This window comes from Hippocampus bargibanti, linkage group LG15 (genome assembly GCF_051943395.1).
Source record: "Hippocampus bargibanti isolate YZ-2025 linkage group LG15, ASM5194339v1, whole genome shotgun sequence".
NCBI classification, from domain to species: domain Eukaryota; kingdom Metazoa; phylum Chordata; class Actinopteri; order Syngnathiformes; family Syngnathidae; genus Hippocampus; species Hippocampus bargibanti.
This window is the reverse complement of record NC_142748.1, coordinates 7,462,335-7,480,358: the sequence shown is the minus strand read 5'-3', so window position 1 is coordinate 7,480,358 and position 18,024 is coordinate 7,462,335. Positions and strand designations below refer to the sequence as shown.

Sequence of the window (18,024 nt, the reverse complement as noted above, 5' to 3'; positions counted from 1 at the left end):
CTTAGAAAGGTGAAGTATCGTATTTTCTGGTGTAAACGGCGCACTGGAATATAAAGAGTACCCCCAATGAATGATGTATTTTCAAACTTTTTCCATATAGAAGGCTCACCTTCAATGTATGACAAAAGTTTTCCAAGTATAACATAAGTAATATAATATATACACATACATCAATATATATAAATCCATATATATATACATACACATACATCTATACACACACATGTACATATATATATATGGATTTATATATATGTATGTGTGCGCATATATATGTATATGTGTATGTATATATGGTTTTATATGTGTATAATTTATATATAATTTATATATATATATATATATATTTGTAACAAAAAATGTATTTTGCATTTGTGTCATGAAAAATGTATTTTGCATTTGTGTCATGAAAAATGTATTTTACATTTGTGTCATAAATATAAATATAAACTAAGCCAAGGAAATATCAATATTTAAAGTTGGTTACTGTATTTCAAAGGTGAAATGTAAAAATAATTCTGACTCATGATTAAAAGAATAATTGTTTTATTTATATTTTTAATGGCTTGGTACCGGAACAAAAAATGCCGCAAGTCATATTCTGTTTGCATTCGACTCATGCAGTCATTTTAAAATGTACCTGTATTTTTTTTTTTACATATTTTAAATGTGTGCTATTTGCATGAGTTGATATCATTGTATTTTGCATTTATGAAAGGTAGCAGTCACACTTGATCCCTTTTCCTCCCAATTCCCATGTTTTTTGAAAGCCTTCCAAGGCATCACCTTTGGGAGGGCAGAGTTTTACTGCCTTCAAGGACTTGTTACATAACAGTCTTCGCGCATTTCATGTTATGTTGACACAAAGTTCACCCGCCGCCATTGGTGAAAGGATAATCAGAAGTCAGGAACTAAAGGTTGGGTCAGTGTGTTCATTTTTTGGGTGACCTTGAACTCGAGTAACCCTGCAGTCATGCAAGCCCTGCGGTGAGTTCATATTCCCAAACATCACGCCACACGGAGCAGCAGACTGAGTCATGATTCTCTTCTTGGGCTGCACGCACTGAACTGGAACCCGTAAATGGGGTCAGGATATTTGAATAATACCTTTCAATGCAAACGCAATGCCATTTTTTGGATGTCTTCTGTCCACTTTGCATCCTATTTTCACACAATGGTGCTTGAATAGTTTTAATTTCAAATTTCCTTTTAAATGGACAACAAAAACACTGCCATCTTCCGTTTTTGGCAATGTCGGCTAAATTCTTAAGGCACCCAACAAAAATGACACAGTGTCTTGAAAATATTGTGAACTTTATTTCCGAACTGAGCATTTTGACAAAACAATTCAAGACTTTTTGCGATGACTCGTCGCTTTGGGGACAACTTTAATTTGAGGGGTGGATGCACAGCGTGTGGCGTCGCCACCGTCTTGGCACATTCGTTGGAGACATGGAGGGCAGAATTTTGTTGACATTTGATATCAAAATCTTTATTCCAATGCTACTTTGAATTCTAATTCCAACTATGCCTCTGTAAACATGGAGCTCGTTTTCATTTTAGCATTTTTTTTTTTTTTTGTCGGGACAGAATGGCTGAAGGAATGAATTCAAGTCATAAGGCATTTGGTAGTTTCCTGACATTTTTTAAGGGAGGATCAAGGGTGGACAAAGTCAAACAGATGCGCCAATTCCAGCTAAAAGATACAAAAAAGGGGTTTTGAAGGCTTGCGGTTCAAAAAAAAGAACGGCAACAATAAATACATAAATAAGTATTCTGTAATACCCGACGCTCAAAAGGGGCTTGAAGTTAAATGCCGCTCACCGACAAAAGCATGTACCATTATCATGCATGGATGAATGGCCGCGTGGTCACATGACCAGGCTGCTACATCAAACGGTGATGTTGCGAGGAAAAAAAAAGCCACGAGAATATCCCAAAACATCCACAAAGCGCGTTCAGAGAAAAAATGGCACTAGATAAATGGCATTTTTGTAAAATTTCACCACAATAGGGAACCATTTTGTTCCGTTTGGTTTAATTTTGAATATTTGGAATCAGATTTTTTTCTTCAACCAAACGATGCTAACTATTAATTGTGTAGCATGGCTAATGTGGCTAACTTAGCAAACTTGGAAAACAGCAAAGATTCCCCCCGCCCCAAATTACTTCACTTCAAATGCAAAACTTTTTTGCCATTGATCTAAACCCAATTGAACATGAGAAATCTGCAAGCTTAGCTAAAACGTGTTTGTTTATTTTAAATCGGCTTCACAAATTCGAGTTAGAGCTACGAAATACCGCAAAAATGTGGTCGCATCCACCGCACCTCCTCCTGTGAAGCCGATTCAAGACTCCACGTAGTGGATGAAGAGATGAAACTCCATCCCCCAAAACAAAAACAATAAAACTTGTGGAGGTTTTTATTTTACGTTTCAAGCTCGGCGAGGTCCGGCCATTTTGATATCAATATTTTTTTAGCCACTGCGATAGTTGCCATCGCCCGTCCGCTGCACTCGTGCCAACACCGTCTCGTGAGATACTCGCTTCCGGTCCTTAGCGAGGCCCAGGAAGCACATCAGGTCGATGAAGCAGGTGGTGAGGTTGAACTTGCAGCCGAACTCGCTGGTGGCGTAGTCGTAGGGGAATGTGTGGTGGTAGTTGTGAAATCCTTCGCCTGGATCAAAAATACATTGGGACATTATATTACGATATAGAATGGAAAAAAATGAAGTATCGTGATTCCTTGCATTTACTAGGCTAAGCTAGTTTCTTGTTAGCCTGTCAATGGGATTTTTAAATGGGCTGTGTAGTTTTGGTTCATTTTGGAAGTCCAAGATGGCGCCCGAGTCGGCAGCTGTCGTTTTTACCATTTTTGGCCACGACATTTATGAAGGAGGCGACTGCTGAGCGGATATGCCAGCACTGTTTTTGATTGGGAGGAATGTCTGTGCCATTTGTCATTTTGCAGCAGTGAAATGTCCATTTCTAGTATATAAAGCACCGAAAGAGCATCCCCAACAGGCTGCCTCTTCGCTACCATGTCTGCTCGCGTTGTGTCATCATACCTATGGCGCTAAACGTGACAAACTTGTTCTCCCGGGGGTTGATGTTCTGGTCGTACGGCCGGTTGCCCCACATGTGCGCGGCACTGTTGACCAGCCAGGTGGCGTTGAGCACTAGCGTGTAGCGCAGTACCGCCGGCACAAAGTAGGCCACCCGCAGGGACTCGCCCCAAAAGTACCAAGGCACAAACATTGGCACGAAGAAGCACATGAGCACCACCGATAGCTTGTAGTGTCTGTTCGGAGGAAAGAGACACAAGTGAAAGTATATTTCCTTACCGTCGTCAGGCGGCATCGTTGTTTACATTTGTGTGTCAATGCCAACATGCTTGAATGACCTTGTGAAACCAGACTGGCAGCATATATTGTGAAAGCACTATCCTGATCATTTTGCATTGAATTTGTTTTCTAAAATAGCCAAAATGTACTCACTTCCTCTGAAACATGACCACTTTGTCAGCTAGCAAGTCGTGAAGCTCCACCTTGCGTCCCTTCTCGATAACGTCGGGATGTTTGCGCACCAGCAGCCAGCCAATGTGGGCAAAAAAGAAGCCGCGCACGGCATTGTGTGGGTCGGCGTCCGTCTCCGAGTACTTATGGTGGACCCTGTGGTCGCGAGCCCACTCGTAGATGTCGTTCTGTCCGCAGGGTGGAGGGCAAATAATTTAGCATGAATAGCCAAAGACTGACAGTAGTATTAGTATGGTTTATTTTTATTTTTATTTTTATTTTTATATTATTTTGTGTGTTTAGTTTTTTGGTACCTGAAAGGACATGGAGTTGGCCACGGCCAGGAAAATCCTTAAAGGTAGAGTGGCCTTGTAGGATCTGTGACTCCACAGGCGGTGAGCACCTGCTGTCACTCCTAAAGCACTTAGCAAAAAGCAAAGCACAGCTGCAAAAGACACAAAACGCACGTCAACATGCAATCCCGAAAGCTCTCCAATAGCTTCTCTACAGGACATTAACTCATTCACTGCCATTCCCGAATTTAATTGGGAATTAATTGATAATAGGATGTCAAGCGCCATTCCCGAATTTTTTCGGGGTTTGGTTTTTCTTGCTGTGGTGCTGATAAAATGCTGGCCAGACCTCTGGTAATGTTATTTTCCCTTCCACAAGGGGGCATCATTTCCCTGTTTTCCTTGTCAGCGCTTTGTTCCAGCTTCAGCTGTTGCTAAAGCGCTACATCAACCAATATGAATGTATTGCATTGTACTTTGGACATCTGCCCTCATTTCAAGCTCATATAACTCCAGGCCCATATAATTTAGGAATTTACTCTTTTTTCTGATGAAAGAAGAGAGTAAGATTTCTTACGCCGCATTGAATGTTTGTCATCCTAAAACTCAATATTCTGTGAGTCCTGCAATTTGAGTGACAATGACAAAAAAACCCTGAGACTGAAGTGGACACATTTCTGCACATTGTCTGGCAATGAATGAGTTAAAAAAACAGCTTAAGTCAATTCAAAAGATTTTTAAGGGCGTGACAAAACATTCGCCGTCAGTGTTCACTGTGGCGTTCTTTTATTTTAAGGGCCGAACAAACCGTGTTTTAGCATTCAACTGAATAAGCTACAAGTCAAGGCATGTCGCACAGTTGTGTGAACGGAGTCATAAAGTTGCACATGATCACTGACTCATTGCATTTTGATTTATTTGCCGTTCACATGCGGGCAACGCAACATGATTTTTCTATGTTGTCTATAATCAACCATTGCCATTGCTACTCCACTTCAAATTTGTAAGAACAGCATCTCAATCTCCAACAAAATATGCCTTCAATGATATATGATATAATAATAATATGTAATCTATTTTGTATTATCTCCTTTGAATGACCTGACTGATGTAGCCTTTGCCCCCATCACATTTTCCAACAGCAAATTTGAAAGCGACTAGACTGATTATGTCATCCACGCATGTCATCATAAAGAGTTCAAAGACCCTTTAACACCCCCGTTATCAGTAATAGCTTTTTACACGCACAACAAAAAAACACAACAAAGCAACACAGCTTTTATTGCAATGTCCTTTTTTTTAAATAAAAGACAATGCTTTTAACTTGTAAGCCTGGACAACCGTAAAGCTTCCAATGGAAGGAAATTACCGTATTTACTGGAATATACGGCGCACCTTCGACGAATGGCATATTTTAAAACCTTTTCCATACATAAGGTGCACTGCATTATAACAGGCACCTTCAATGAATGACGTTTTAAAACGTTTTTCATACATACGGCGCACTGGATTATGAGGCGCATAGACAGACTTTGATGACACTCCATTTATTTGTAATTACATTCAGCGTGTTTTTCCACTTTTATATAATCCCGGTTAGACCCCCAAACATTAGTTCAAAGAGTCTAAGCTTTCTTATATCAAATTATTTGTGGTTTGAGATTTTTGAGATTTATGGACTGACTTGTACATCCACTGAGGCCACAGTTTGACACGTTCATTCCAAATTGCCATCCAAGTCAAGATACTGTTAGAAGTGCATTTCAACAGCCTCAGTTTACATCTCAATACCACTACAGGTATTTTGGAACCTGGATTGAAACTCCCTAACAAATGCGACCAGACAATCAAAATTTGGAGCGCCCTATCAAACTGTCATACATTGTTTTTTGGAAGGCGGGAGGAAGATCAGAGCACCTGGAGAAAAGCCACATAGGCGTGGAAAGCATATAAAAACTCCACACAGAAAGACTACCGCCTAAATGATTTCAACGAAAGCACATTATGACCTTTGACAGACATTCCCAAATCTTGCTACCATTAACTCAAGTGTAATCCACTTGTGAGGATTTGATAAAAATAAAAACGGCATTGTGAGTGAACAAACAGGAGATTGTAAGTCGCGATATAAGTCCACTTACACCACAACAGGGTAGCAGGCGAGGCGCTGGGGACGAGTAGCACGCCGTACAGGGCAGCTAGATGCAACACGGTCATGAGGATAACGTTCCTCCACACGACGATCCTCGGCGGCTTGGGGCCTTGCTTCTCCTCGTACGTGTGGTCGAACGCGTCTTCCCTGCAGGGGGCTTCCATCGGAGAGTCGCTGCTGGATGCAGGCTGTTGTTGTTTCTGTTTTTGCTCCTCCGCCTCCGTCATCGCGGTTGGTGTTAATGTCGGGTTTGGCTGGATCAAGGCTCTTCGGCCACCACGGAAAAATACAAAACAACGGTTAGAACGGTTGTCTAGTCCAATGGAAGGGAGGCGGAAAGGCGACGGATACGGTGATGCTCAGGCCACTCGCGATCGTTGCGTAACGTCGATATGACAGGCTCCTTGAAAATAATGGAGACCCGGTGGAGGGCGGGGGGGGGGGGTGAGCTGCAGACAACTTTAACAACTCACCTAAAGCAGGATTAAAGAAGCCTTGAATGCCAACCGTTCGTCTTGTATTGAACGGAAAATAAAAGAACAGAGAGAAGTGTGTCGCATCAAAACCAAAAAGAGATAGGGAAGCGCGAGGTGCTTCTGCGGCTCTGCGGCCAATCGGCGTGTAGCTCGCTGCTCACTTTCTGCTCTCTGATTGGTTGACGGTCCATCTGCTGTTCACCACCTCTTCTTCGCTTTGCATCCAGATGTGCAATTATTAGGCTCGTCTAACCCCCTTTCCACCCACCTAGACGCGCACCCCTGTCAAGCGCACCTTTCACACGCACACAAAGTGTCCCACACCACCACGCACACCCCGTGGAATGACAGGAGTGCCGTCACAAACAATAGAACATTTAAATTAGGAACGGTTCCAGCAGCACGTAAACGCATCGACGTACAAGTTTGGTATAACGGAACTATCCAATCGACCATTGATATCAAATTGGAATTATTTCCTTTGTGATTATTGATTTTATTTGTGGGAGAGTACTAATGTGCATGCATGTTTAACTACGCAGCAATGCGTAGTGACAGGCAGTACAAATAAATTCAATCAAACTGCATGTTGGATTGGATTGGATGTGCCTTTATTCGTCTCTCAGTGGAGAAATTTACATTTCACAGCAGCAAAGTTATGAAAGGAAGAGAAAAGGCATCCATGTAAAATATGTGCATTGGTTCAATATAGGTTTGGACTACTGTTATCTAAATTCAGTGACCACTCCCTGCCGGGGGGAGTGTTTGAATGCCCAATCGAACTGAACTGGGACGTATACTTCATTCATGCAACTCCATTACCGCTTGAAAATCCATCCGTGTCAATATATTTTCAGTTTTTCTGAGTAGTTCAAATACAAATATATGATAAAATGAATAAACACCCCCCCCCCAAAAAAAAGCTATACAAATAAATACCTATACAATTATGCAATTAATTAAAAAAACAGCAAAAAATATCGGTAATCTTACGATGCCATGTCTTTTAATTAGTGGGTTAATATATGCACAATCATTAGGGCCACGTTTCGTTGTATTCGATTATTTTTATGTTTTTGAACACTGTAAATATGACACATCCGCGTCTTTGACCTACATTTTTGTATTTGGGGATTTTTCTCCCTCTAGTGGATAAATTACTACACTACTGGTCATGCCCTGCTCGCGATGCTAACCCATTTCTTGAAGTCTCCAGCGATGTACAGAATTCGAAAGGTGAATTACATCCATATACATTGCGTTTGGTGACGTCACAGTGCGCATGACATAACCGTACCGCTTTCCTGACTTCCGGTCCTGCCGCTAACCCATCCGAGGTCCACCATCACCATGGAGGTGAACCGGGATGAGGCGGAGAGGTGCATCGACATCGCCACCGCGGCTATGGGCAGCGAGGAGCCGGACAAGGCGAGGAGGTTCCTGGAAAAGGCCCAGAGGCTCTTCCCCACCGAGAAGGCGAGGGGTAAGTCGGATTTACTAGCACTTGAACGCATCATCGGCCTTCTGCATGGATGTCTATGTGCAAATACAGGGTGATGTACAGCGCTTTTGGTGGGGGGTAATCCTGCTGTGATATTACCGACCCCGGACGCAACCACAACGCATAATATAATTGAACACACATAAATGCATATTTTTAAAATCAGTTCTTTCAATATTAATGCTTGGACCAGAGGCCATTTTGGACAGTTCGTGTTGGAACAGTTTGGGTCACAGCGCAATAAATACAATTAATACATTTTCATTAACACTTTAGCATTAATACTGTTGCTTGATCCATTCACACATCCATTTTCCATCCATGTTTATTTTTCATTCATATTTGAAGTTAATAGTAAATTTGACAAATAACGAATTGTGAATTTTATATTTTCACACCAAAATGTTCAACCAATCCACATCGTTTCAAGATAGTGTTGCTCCAACTATTTAGTTCATCTTATTAAAATATTTTAAAAATCTCCCCTTCAATGTTGAGTGAAAAGCAGCTTGCCCCTGAAACACCAAAAGACGCCACAAGGCGGCGCCAAGTGCCTTTCTTTTCAAAGAAGGATCAATTTCTTTTTGTTTTGTTTTTTTCTTTTTCTTCTTTGCTGAAAAAAAAATCTGGGTTCAATTGACAACCACTGACTGCGTTGTTATTGTTTGTCCTTAGTGTTACTGGAGCTCATCTCCAAGAACGGCTTTGCACCCAAACAAGGCATTCAAGTGGACTTGAATGGAAACTCAGGGCCTCGACTACGACAGAACCAAAGTGACCATAACAGACCTCAAGAGAAGAACCCCTCAGATACCTTAAAGTCCTACACCGCGGAGCAGGTGGCTGCTGTGCGAAGGTAACCGATCTATATAAAAGAAAATAAGTTATAATAGAATGCAAAACATAACTACGAGCATCATTAAAAAAGTATTATTATTTTTGAATCCCTGTGCAGGATCAAGCAATGCAAAGATTTCTACGAGATCCTCAGTGTGCAGAAGGACGCCTCCGAGGATGAACTTAAAAGATCTTACCGAAAGCTTGCATTAAAATTCCATCCAGATAAAAATCAGGCTCCTGGTGCTACAGAAGCATTTAAAGGTCACCTTTATTATCAACACTTTGAGCTATTTATTGCCGATATGTACAATTAAACTAAAAGATGTTGTCGTCATACATTCTTTCTCACGCTTTTATGTATGTTTTAAATGAACAGCCATTGGGAATGCGTACGCCGTGCTGAGCAGCGCCAACAAAAGACGACAGTATGATGCGTGCGGCGAGGAAAGGCAGCATCCTTCCAGCCAGGCAGATGGCAACTTTGACGCCGATATTTCCCCTGAGGACCTCTTCAACATGTTCTTTGGAGGAGGTTACCCAGCGAGTACGCCTAGCCGCTCTCCGCGTTTAACTTTTTTGATGAAGTATTTACCTTGTATTATTGTATAGGTAGTCACCATGTACACACAAATGGAAGGAGGCATCACCAGAGGCCACAAAGAAGAGAGCGACCACGAGATGTGAGTATTTTGTCTCAGAGCAATTTTGCCTTTTTTGGCCAATAGGAGTGATTGACGTTTTAGCCACCTGGCCTCAGTATATTACAAATTACAGGTATTCTCCAGAAGCTAAATATTTTTTTTTCTCTCTACAGGGGGGCTTTGCTCTCTTCGTGCAGGTCCTGCCCATCCTCATCCTGGTTATTGTGTCTGCTCTTAGTCAAATCATGGTCAAAGGCCCCACCTACAGCCTCAGCTATCGTCCGTGAGTCTATAAAAAAATAAATAATACTATTTTGACTTTTATTCCAGATGTGTCACAACGTATCTCCCTGTCGCTTCGTCACGTGGCAGATCAGCAGGTCACACGCAGAAGCGGCTGACGGAGAACCTGAAGGTGACCTACTACGTGGCCGAGAACTTCCCCAAAGACGTCAACGACGGGAATCGCAAGCGCCTGGAGGAGACGGTGGAAGACGATTATATATCCACATTGCGGAACAATTGCTGGAAAGAAAAACAACAAAGTACATTGTCAACTTGTATAAACTACATCAACCCTGCACACTTCATGTACCTTTTGAATGTTTTTTCCCCCTCTCTTTCGCAGAAGAAGGCATGCTTTACAGAGCGCGCTATTTCGGTGACTCGGATCTCTATCAGAGGGCGCAGAGAGCCCGGACGCCGAGCTGCGCCAAATTGTCCGAGATCACCGCCTCCTTACATGGTTGAAGTCCTCCTTATTTTTTTGCAAGTAAGGAAATAAAGTTATTTCGCAAAGGAAATATGCTAAAAGAAATAATATTTGGAAGTGCTACATAAACCAATATGTATGTATGGCATTGTATTTTGGACAGCCACCCTCATTTCAAGCTCATGTAAAACTCCAGGCTCATATAATTTAGGAATTAACTCTTTTTTTCTGATGAAAGAAGAGAGGCTAAGGTTTCTAACGCTGCATTGAATGTTAATGTAGTTCTAAAACTCAACATTCTGTGGGTCCTGGAATTCGAGTGACAATGACAAAAACCCTGTCACTTTGTCAGTCCAAAAAAAACATCAAAAGCTGATAATCATTGTCTGTTTATATTGATTCTTTTTTTGTGTCCCTTTCAGACTGACCTAGCTGTAAAAAGATGCGCTTCCCTCCCGAAGACAACTTGACATGGAACACTTGACTCAGCGGCTACTGCTAAACTGGTTAAAAAGTGACAAAGCAAAAAGGGGTAAGGATTAGTTCCCGTGTGCCAAACTGGGTTTTAATACCTTATTGCACGGGGATCATTTTTATCAATGGGAACGTTTCAGTTGCACCTTGCAAGGGACCCCTTTCAATCTATGCAGAAAGCATGTGGAAACACTCGCCTATTGTCTCATCACCTATGTTGTCATTGATGTCTCGGCCACAAAGGTGTTTAAAAATAATTTTCGAGTCCATTTTGAAAGTCACAGTCATGTGAATGGTCACAGTGGATTTTCAATGAGTCCCAATAGGTCACAATGCTAACCCCAAAGACTAAACCCCATACGCTAGCCTTTAACCGGTAGTCGTCCTAGCTTGAACGACCGTCTCTTGTCGCATCTGTTTGACAGAAGGCCATTCCAGAAGGCCACAGGTGGGTGCAAATTCCCCATGCTAACGCCAATGATTTTTACATGTCACCACGCCAACTGAAGACCACGTCTGGTTTTTGGCACGTGTTCTGGCATTCGCCGCAGATGTCTCGCTAAGAGCAAAATGCGGCGGGTCCGAAACCACAAACAAACATGTGGAATTGTTTGACCATAAAAAAGGCCAAGGACCAGAGACAAATATACAAATTTCCCCTCAAAAATATCTGCTTACTCAATGAAACAAGAACCATCCACATTTTAATGCAAACCTCTAACCTTGGCCTCGACCATGCCCGACTGTTCACAACAGTGAACAACAAAAAAAAAAAAAAAGCGGCGTGCCATTTGGCTACCTCTTCATCTGTTACTCATTAACTCATTCACTGCCAGACATGTGCAAAAAAGTGTTCACCCCAGTGCCAGGGTTTTTGTCATTGTCACTTGAATTCCAGGACCCACAGAATATTGAGTTTTAAGACTACATAAACATTCAATGCAGCGTAAGAAACCTTAGAATATCTTCTTTCATCGGGAAATAAGAGTTAATTCCTAAATGATATGGGTCTGGAGTTATATGAGCTTGAAATGGGGGCGGCTGTGCAAAATAGAAGGCAATATTGGTTCATATAGCGCTTTAACAACAGCTATAGCTGGAGCAAAGTGCTATCATGGAAAAAAAGAAAAATACTGCCCCCTTGTGGAAAAGAAAAAAATGCCAGAGGCCTTGGCTGGCGCTTTATCGGCACCCAAGCATGAAAAAAACAAATTCAGGAATGGCGCTCTATGTTATATTTTTAATTCCTGAATAAATTAATGAATGGCAGTGAATGAGTTAAAGAAGCGATGCAAAAATTGCAGCTTTTATCCACACTGGCATCTTCTTTTGCCCCGATGCCACCTCACACCAGTCTGGTTTGCCTCACATGTCTCTTGACCTTGTTACTCTTGCTGAGGAAAAGGTCGTTGAGAGAAGCCGATTGGCAAATGGAGACCTTTGCACAATACTTCCCTGTTTTTCAAAGGTTTCTTTCGGTTGCTTGGAATCATTGCATTGTTAGTCTCCTAAAAAACTCTTCCCACCGTGTTTTTACCGGGCGATATCGGGCAATGAAATTAAAAAAAAAACAAGTGGAAATGCTTAACAACAGCGTGGTCGCTTTGTGTTTCGGAGCTGAACAAACAAGACTTAAAGCAAAGCGCCTCGTCAGCACTTTTTCAAGGCCGCAGCTGGGATCGCTGCTGCCCGCACGTTCACGTTACTTGGCCGGTTGTGCCGCATGTGTTCGGCAGGAAGTGCAGTGTCATGTTCTCAAAAAGGCCTTGCTGTTTTTTTTTTGGGTCGTGTGTCACCGGGCAGATTTCGACAACCTTCCCCTTAAGATGCAGATCATGCTCGGTTCATGCAAAGTAACTTTTGACTTCATCTTCGCAGCAAAAGCCTCCCTCATTGGCCCAAATTTAATCCTAACTTCAAATTATCCTTGTAAAATATCATATACATACATGGGGTTTAACATTTCTCGTTTTTCTTCTATATTTATATTTCACAATCAGAATCAGAAAGCCTTTAATAGTCAACTTCACAAAAGTGACATAAAAAACTGTTCATAGTGCAAAATATAAAAATACAGTATAAAAGCATATTTAATATATGTAACTGCATTGACCTGTCATAAATTGGCTGTGCTATTTAAAATGTATGAGTCCAGGTTTTTTTTCCATGTGTTTAATAATACAAATTCAATTAATATTATTAAAATCAGAAAAAAATATGTATATAAAAATAAAACAATATAAAATGTCCCTATTGTGGGACGAATAAAGGTTTTCTGATATATGAATATTATTAAAATCTGAAAAAAGTACAATTCCTTCCTTTATTATGCACAATTTATATATATATATATATATATATATATATATAGTATATATTTTTTTTTCTTAAATACAATTAAGACAAAAAAATGCACCTTGATTTTTTTGTAAATTCTCTTAAAGACAATTTAGAATTTATATATGTATATATAATTAATACATATATATTATATATGTATAATTATTATGTTATCATCAATATATATATAATCAGTATACATTAAAAAATGACTCCACCCGTTTAAAAAAAATAATTTATTTTTTTTTGCCATTGTGAAAATACAAAAAGCAAAACAAAAAAAATTGTGCAAACAATGTGCAATGTCACATGAGCATTTGAATATCAAATAAATGAGCGTCCACACGAATATGGAATGACGTCTGACTAGAAGCTGTTATGCTAAATAATTTTTCTTGTTATTTGTTTTTAAATAACCATATAGCTGTAGCTGCCATTTGGGCGGTTTCTATACAAACGTACGTTTTACGCTTGAGAATGCTTCACGCGTACCGCTGTAAGATTCTTCCATGTTAGAAGGTCATGTTCAACATTCCTCAATCAACATCTCCTCAGAACAGTACAGTTTCTTTTTGATGACACGGAATCCAGTGCTCAGCTTGATGGCTTGTCTTCCCGCTGGCGCTTTGGAAGTAAAAAGTCCTTGAATCTTGGGCCACAGCCCCCCGGACTCCAGCCTCAGTACCAGAGTGAGCTGAAAGGTGGGCACCAGATACGGATCCGCCGAGATTTGGGCCACGCTCTCGCACTGCGGCCCCCGTTCCACGCACAGGTCCACCAGGGCGCCGCGTAGACCGCACGGCTCGCTGGCCGCCAGGTGCAGGAGCTCGCCCCCGATGCGCTCCAGGAGCCGCTCGGGGATGAGGAGCTTGGCGCAGCGCAGCGCGCACGGCGTGTCTTTGGCTTTGCGCAGGCTTCGCTCGATAAGCTCCACCACCTCCTTCAGGACGGCCTCTTCTGTGGGGTTGTAGAAGAGGTCCTCCTCGTACACGTCGGACACTGTTGGGGTCAGAAGGACGATGAGACCACTTTGAGCAAAATTTGCCACAGCCCAATTTGACTTGCAAAACATCTGCAAGCATCACTGAGAAAAATCAGAGCTTTCCGAATTCTGCATTTGACCCACCTGAGTCCGAGAGGTCACTCCTGCTGCTGTTGTTGGACCTGGACTCCATACTGTCGGTCAGCCTTTGCGGCAGGTTGTCCCAAGACAGCCTCCTGGGATTACCGTCCACCGGGGACGAGGGCAAGATGCCACTTTGCACGTTTGAGGCACTCGAATGCATCTCCTGTGTCACAAAAAAAAGGGATGAGATGAATGTTGAAGTTGCTCAAATGCTAACAAAGGAAACTTGAGGACAAAGAACGTCACTTTTCTAACATTAGTGAGAACAATCCAGATATAACATTCTAAAGACTATGTCCGCAAAGTAGGCAATCTGCACACCAAGTGCAAATGCTTTCCAGTTAGGATTTAATATTCCCTTCCCCCCTATGTCATGTCTGGGGCTCCATACATTACTACCCCCTCCCCTTTTTTTCCCCCTAAAGCGTTTATGGAAAGTCACTGTGCTGTCACTGTACTTTTTTTAATTAACATCAGGATAAAAGCGGTGCACAATACTTCAATAAAATCTGATATATACGGCTCTGAATTAAAATTCCACAACAAAAGAACAAAAATCGACCTTTGTAATTTTTTTAAATGCTCTGAAAGACGTTATTTCGAATTTAGCAGTTGTAAATAGTTTCAATTAACTAAATTAGAAATGGCAAAATCAGGGGAAAAAATGGCTGTCATTTTGCAGCGGTGTCTTATTAATTTTTTTCCCGAGAATGTGCATTAAAAATATTTAGGACGAGGACAATGACTTTCCAAACGCAGCGTCGTCCAATCTCAATCACAAAGTTCTTACCTTGTAAGATCAAAGCAAAAAAAATGATAGTTCTTTGGAGTTTTATTGTCTGCAGAAAGCAACCATCGGATAACTTCCTTGTCCCCTTCTGTACTTATTAAACAGCAGTCGAAAAGCTTTGCGGCTTCGGCTTACCCTGCAACAATGATTATATAGTCTCCTCGAGGCCACGCCTGCTCATTGGGCCAACCGGCCAATCAAAAACGAGAAGAACACCGGACACGCCCCCTAGCTGCATCTTGCCTGGTAACACGCCAGCAATGAACAAAAAAAGAAGGAAAAAACAAGGGGGGCTAGTGTTGAAATAGCAGACCCCTCTGCTGTGGAAATGTACAGGGACTTGCCTGGGCTTGTTTGGAAAATATTTTAGATAAATCTTTAGGTTTTTTTGTCAAGCGTAGAGGATGTTAAATGCATAATAGTCGCGCGACCCGGTTCGCCTGGTAGTGCTTTACTGTATGGCTGCAAAGGCATGACATCACCTGTTTTGCTGCTAAACCATTACATCACATTTTTTTCTGCTGCAGAGCCTCGAAAACAACACTGCAGCAAAATCTTAGTAAAATGACAACGAAGCGCTCCGTTCTAACAAACATACAGTAGATGACATAGCATTTTAGCGTTCATAATGCACATCATGAACATAAACTGCATAGTTTTATAAGGCTTGTTTTTCTAACCTGTTCATTTCCAATCACCTTGTAAATACGACTATAGAGTAAGCAGCAAAGACGTAAAATGAATCAAGTTAAATAAAACAAAGTATAGTATGTACAAAAGAAAATGATAGCTAAGTATGGATGCTTTGTTAGATTTGCAAATTTCTCCATTGTGGGACTATTAAAGGCTTTCTGATTCTGACGACATCACATATTTACAGTTCAGTCCGTGCTTTTTTTAACCGCAATATTTGTACTTTTACTTTAGTACAACGTGAATGCATACTATCACCACCTCCGCTATGTATGACACAGTCAATACTTTGTAGTTACTACTCTATAGAATATTACTATTATTAATCTTTTTCTGTCTGTCTGCGTGTACTAACAGGATGTTCAATTTCAATGTGTACCAATGACATTGCAGCAGCCATCACCTGACTGTTGAAAAATGTGTTTTGCTGCCTCTCAACGCCCGAAAGATGACACTAGCATCTGATTTGTTTATGAAATATTCACAGGGGCACCGGATGGTCAACTGCTTTGGCATGTTTGCGCGCTGGGTTCACGAAAGGCTTCAAAATGGACGTCACGGGTGTCAATGTGAGTGTGAATGTTTTGTCTTTATGCACCCTGCCATTGACCGGCCAACTAGTTTGGGGTCAAATGCGACGGGGTGGGGTTGATGGTGCATGCATTAGTGTTGGGTTACAAAAGAGGAAGTTCTTAGCAGAACTTTAATGAGTACACGTGAGTGGGAGTGGCTGTTTAAACAAAACAACCACCATAAAGCACTCTGTGTCCCAATAGGGAGGGTGGGGTGTGTGGGTGGGTTGGACTCAACGTCTTACAGTGTGGCGTGGCCCACTGGCGACCCCCCAATAATATCTAGGTCAATCTTTTCTTAGAATTGGTGGTCATATTTTGATTTATTTTTTTGACAGGATGAGAAGATAACTGGTCAGGGAAGCTGCAATGATGCACATGGCGACATTGGAAGAGCGGCAGGAATTTCTGGCAAGTGTTACCCGACTGCGCACATGGGGTCAAATGTCGTGGCAATGGCGTTTGGATTTTAGGATATTGGATTGGATGTACCTTTATTCGTCTCGCAGTGGAGAATTTTACATTTCACAGCAGCAAAGGAAAGAAAGAAGTAGAAAAACAAAATGAAGGCGCTGCTGGAAAGGCAGCCACTCTCACGGCGCCATCTTGAAATAAAAAAACTAAATAAATAATATGACAACACAAAGACAGTCATTCAGTCTTCAGCATTTGCTGTACCGTCTTTGTGACATGAAGCAGTTCCAGATGAAAGAGGAGAAGATCAAAGTGTCCTTTACAGCAGTGGATCAGGGACGTCATGGTGGAATGTGAACTTTTTTTGTGATACGTTGGGCTCTGTTATTCTTCACCTGGTCGTTGTTGTCTTTGGTAACTCATTCACTGCTATTCACGAATGTATTCGGGAATTGAAAATATGACATAGAGTGCCATTCCTGAATTTGTTAGTTTTTTTTCACACTTGGGTGCCGATAAAGCGCTCCTCAGACCTCTGGTAATGTTTTTCCCCTTCCACAAGGGTGCAGCATTTGCCTTTTGTCCATGTTAGCGCTTTGTTCCAGCTTCCGTTGTTGTTAAAGTGCTATATAAACCAATATTGCATTGTATTTTAGACAGCCACCCTCATTTCAAGCTCATATAACTCCAGACCCATATCATTTAGGAATTAACTCTTTTTTCTTTCCGATGAAAGAAGAGAGTCTAAGGTTTCTTATGCTAAATTTTGATGTTTATGTCATGCTCAAACTCAATATTTTGTGGGTCCTGGAATGCGAGTGATAGTGACAAACACCCTGGCACTGGAGTGGACATTTCTTTTGCACGTCGTCTGGCAGTGAATGAGTTAATGAACGCTTAGGCCGACTATACTACTGAAGTCTTCCTGTGAGGTGGTATTTGGTGTAGAAAGTTGGGGAAAAAAACACTCTACATGTTCACTGAACTGACCACAAGTTTGTCCAACTTTTGAAAAATATGCACAAGTTGCAGTCCATCTTTGCACAAAATCTTCAGCTTTCTTAAAGTAAGCCACACACTGGAATAATTATTATTTTTTTAGGTGTGTGTGTATGTGTTTGCACTGAGACACCAAATTTGACTCTTATTTACTTGAGAGAGCTTTTCATTCCTGAGGCTTGATTTCTTAGAAAGTGTTGTCGAGCACGCCAACGATTCTAACTCCCTCCCCGGGATTAAATTCCAACCGCATCCAGAGGCGTGGACTGCTCTTCTCCAAGTGTGACGGTACATTCTGTACCCCCTCCCCGCCGGGGAAAAAAACACACACACTCATTCACTTGTAGGAACAAAACATGGTGTTTGCTCGCTGTCAACACGGCACGTCCGCTGGTTGAAACAAGACCTGTGACGTCACTCCTCATTCAACTAGAACATGTTTGTTTGTGAACGGGCGCGGTCAAGAGTGGAAAAAAACAAACGGCA

The 18,024-nt window shown here is 41.6% G+C and overlaps 3 protein-coding genes across 5 annotated transcripts; 1 reads left to right on the top strand and 2 right to left on the bottom strand.

Moving 5' to 3' along the window:
• Positions 1 to 567: 567 nt before the first annotated feature.
• On the top strand, positions 568 to 16,726 carry dnajb12b (DnaJ heat shock protein family (Hsp40) member B12b). Of its 3 annotated transcripts, XR_016117475.1 has the most exons (12): positions 568 to 1,086; positions 7,586 to 7,919; positions 8,613 to 8,793; positions 8,893 to 9,038; positions 9,154 to 9,321; positions 9,387 to 9,457; positions 9,592 to 9,701; positions 9,791 to 9,963; positions 10,047 to 10,190; positions 10,553 to 10,662; positions 16,041 to 16,122; positions 16,464 to 16,726. XR_016117475.1 is itself a non-coding variant. In XM_089015289.1 (11 exons), exons 3-10 carry the CDS (start codon positions 7,787 to 7,789, stop codon positions 10,166 to 10,168), a joined length of 1,104 nt encoding a protein of 367 aa, XP_088871415.1. In that variant the 5' UTR covers positions 568 to 1,086; positions 7,586 to 7,672; positions 7,774 to 7,786; the 3' UTR covers positions 10,169 to 10,190; positions 10,553 to 12,810. The 3 variants fall into 3 exon arrangements, 2 of the variants coding, with proteins under 2 accessions (XP_088871415.1, XP_088871414.1); XM_089015289.1 differs by lacking the exons at positions 16,041 to 16,122; positions 16,464 to 16,726 and having other exon boundaries at positions 7,586 to 7,672; positions 7,774 to 7,919; positions 10,553 to 12,810; XM_089015288.1 differs by lacking the exons at positions 16,041 to 16,122; positions 16,464 to 16,726 and having other exon boundaries at positions 10,553 to 12,810.
• scd (stearoyl-CoA desaturase (delta-9-desaturase)) lies at positions 1,298 to 6,587 on the bottom strand. Its single transcript, XM_089015290.1, has 6 exons — positions 6,434 to 6,587; positions 5,950 to 6,227; positions 3,830 to 3,960; positions 3,498 to 3,703; positions 3,069 to 3,301; positions 1,298 to 2,677 (listed from the first exon to the last, which is right to left on the bottom strand). The coding sequence occupies exons 2-6, from the start codon at positions 6,185 to 6,187 to the stop codon at positions 2,478 to 2,480; spliced, it is 1,008 nt and encodes a 335-aa protein (XP_088871416.1). The 5' UTR covers positions 6,188 to 6,227; positions 6,434 to 6,587; the 3' UTR covers positions 1,298 to 2,477.
• Positions 13,166 to 15,010, bottom strand: ddit4 (DNA damage inducible transcript 4). Its single transcript, XM_089015413.1, has 3 exons — positions 14,861 to 15,010; positions 14,071 to 14,233; positions 13,166 to 13,943 (listed from the first exon to the last, which is right to left on the bottom strand). The coding sequence occupies exons 2-3, from the start codon at positions 14,228 to 14,230 to the stop codon at positions 13,471 to 13,473; spliced, it is 633 nt and encodes a 210-aa protein (XP_088871539.1). The 5' UTR covers positions 14,231 to 14,233; positions 14,861 to 15,010; the 3' UTR covers positions 13,166 to 13,470.
• Positions 16,727 to 18,024: the final 1,298 nt, after the last annotated feature.

Excerpts from the sequence above, each read along its gene's own strand:
- scd (XM_089015290.1), bottom strand. The coding sequence starts at position 6,187 with ATGACGGAGGCGGAGGAGCAAAAACAGAAACAACAACAGCCTGCATCC. Across the intron at positions 3,961-5,949 it reads GCCTGCTACCCTGTTGTGGT|CTGTGCTTTGCTTTTTGCTA; the intron begins GTAAGTGGACTT and ends TGTCTTTTGCAG. Across the intron at positions 3,704-3,829 it reads CCAACTCCATGTCCTTTCAG|AACGACATCTACGAGTGGGC; the intron begins GTACCAAAAAAC and ends CCCTGCGGACAG.
- ddit4 (XM_089015413.1), bottom strand. The coding sequence starts at position 14,230 with ATGCATTCGAGTGCCTCAAACGTGCAAAGTGGCATCTTGCCCTCGTCC. Across the intron at positions 13,944-14,070 it reads GAGTGACCTCTCGGACTCAG|TGTCCGACGTGTACGAGGAG; the intron begins GTGGGTCAAATG and ends TGACCCCAACAG.
- dnajb12b (XM_089015289.1), top strand. The coding sequence starts at position 7,787 with ATGGAGGTGAACCGGGATGAGGCGGAGAGGTGCATCGACATCGCCACC. Across the intron at positions 9,039-9,153 it reads TGCTACAGAAGCATTTAAAG|CCATTGGGAATGCGTACGCC; the intron begins GTCACCTTTATT and ends TTAAATGAACAG. Across the intron at positions 9,322-9,386 it reads TGGAGGAGGTTACCCAGCGA|GTAGTCACCATGTACACACA; the intron begins GTACGCCTAGCC and ends ATTATTGTATAG.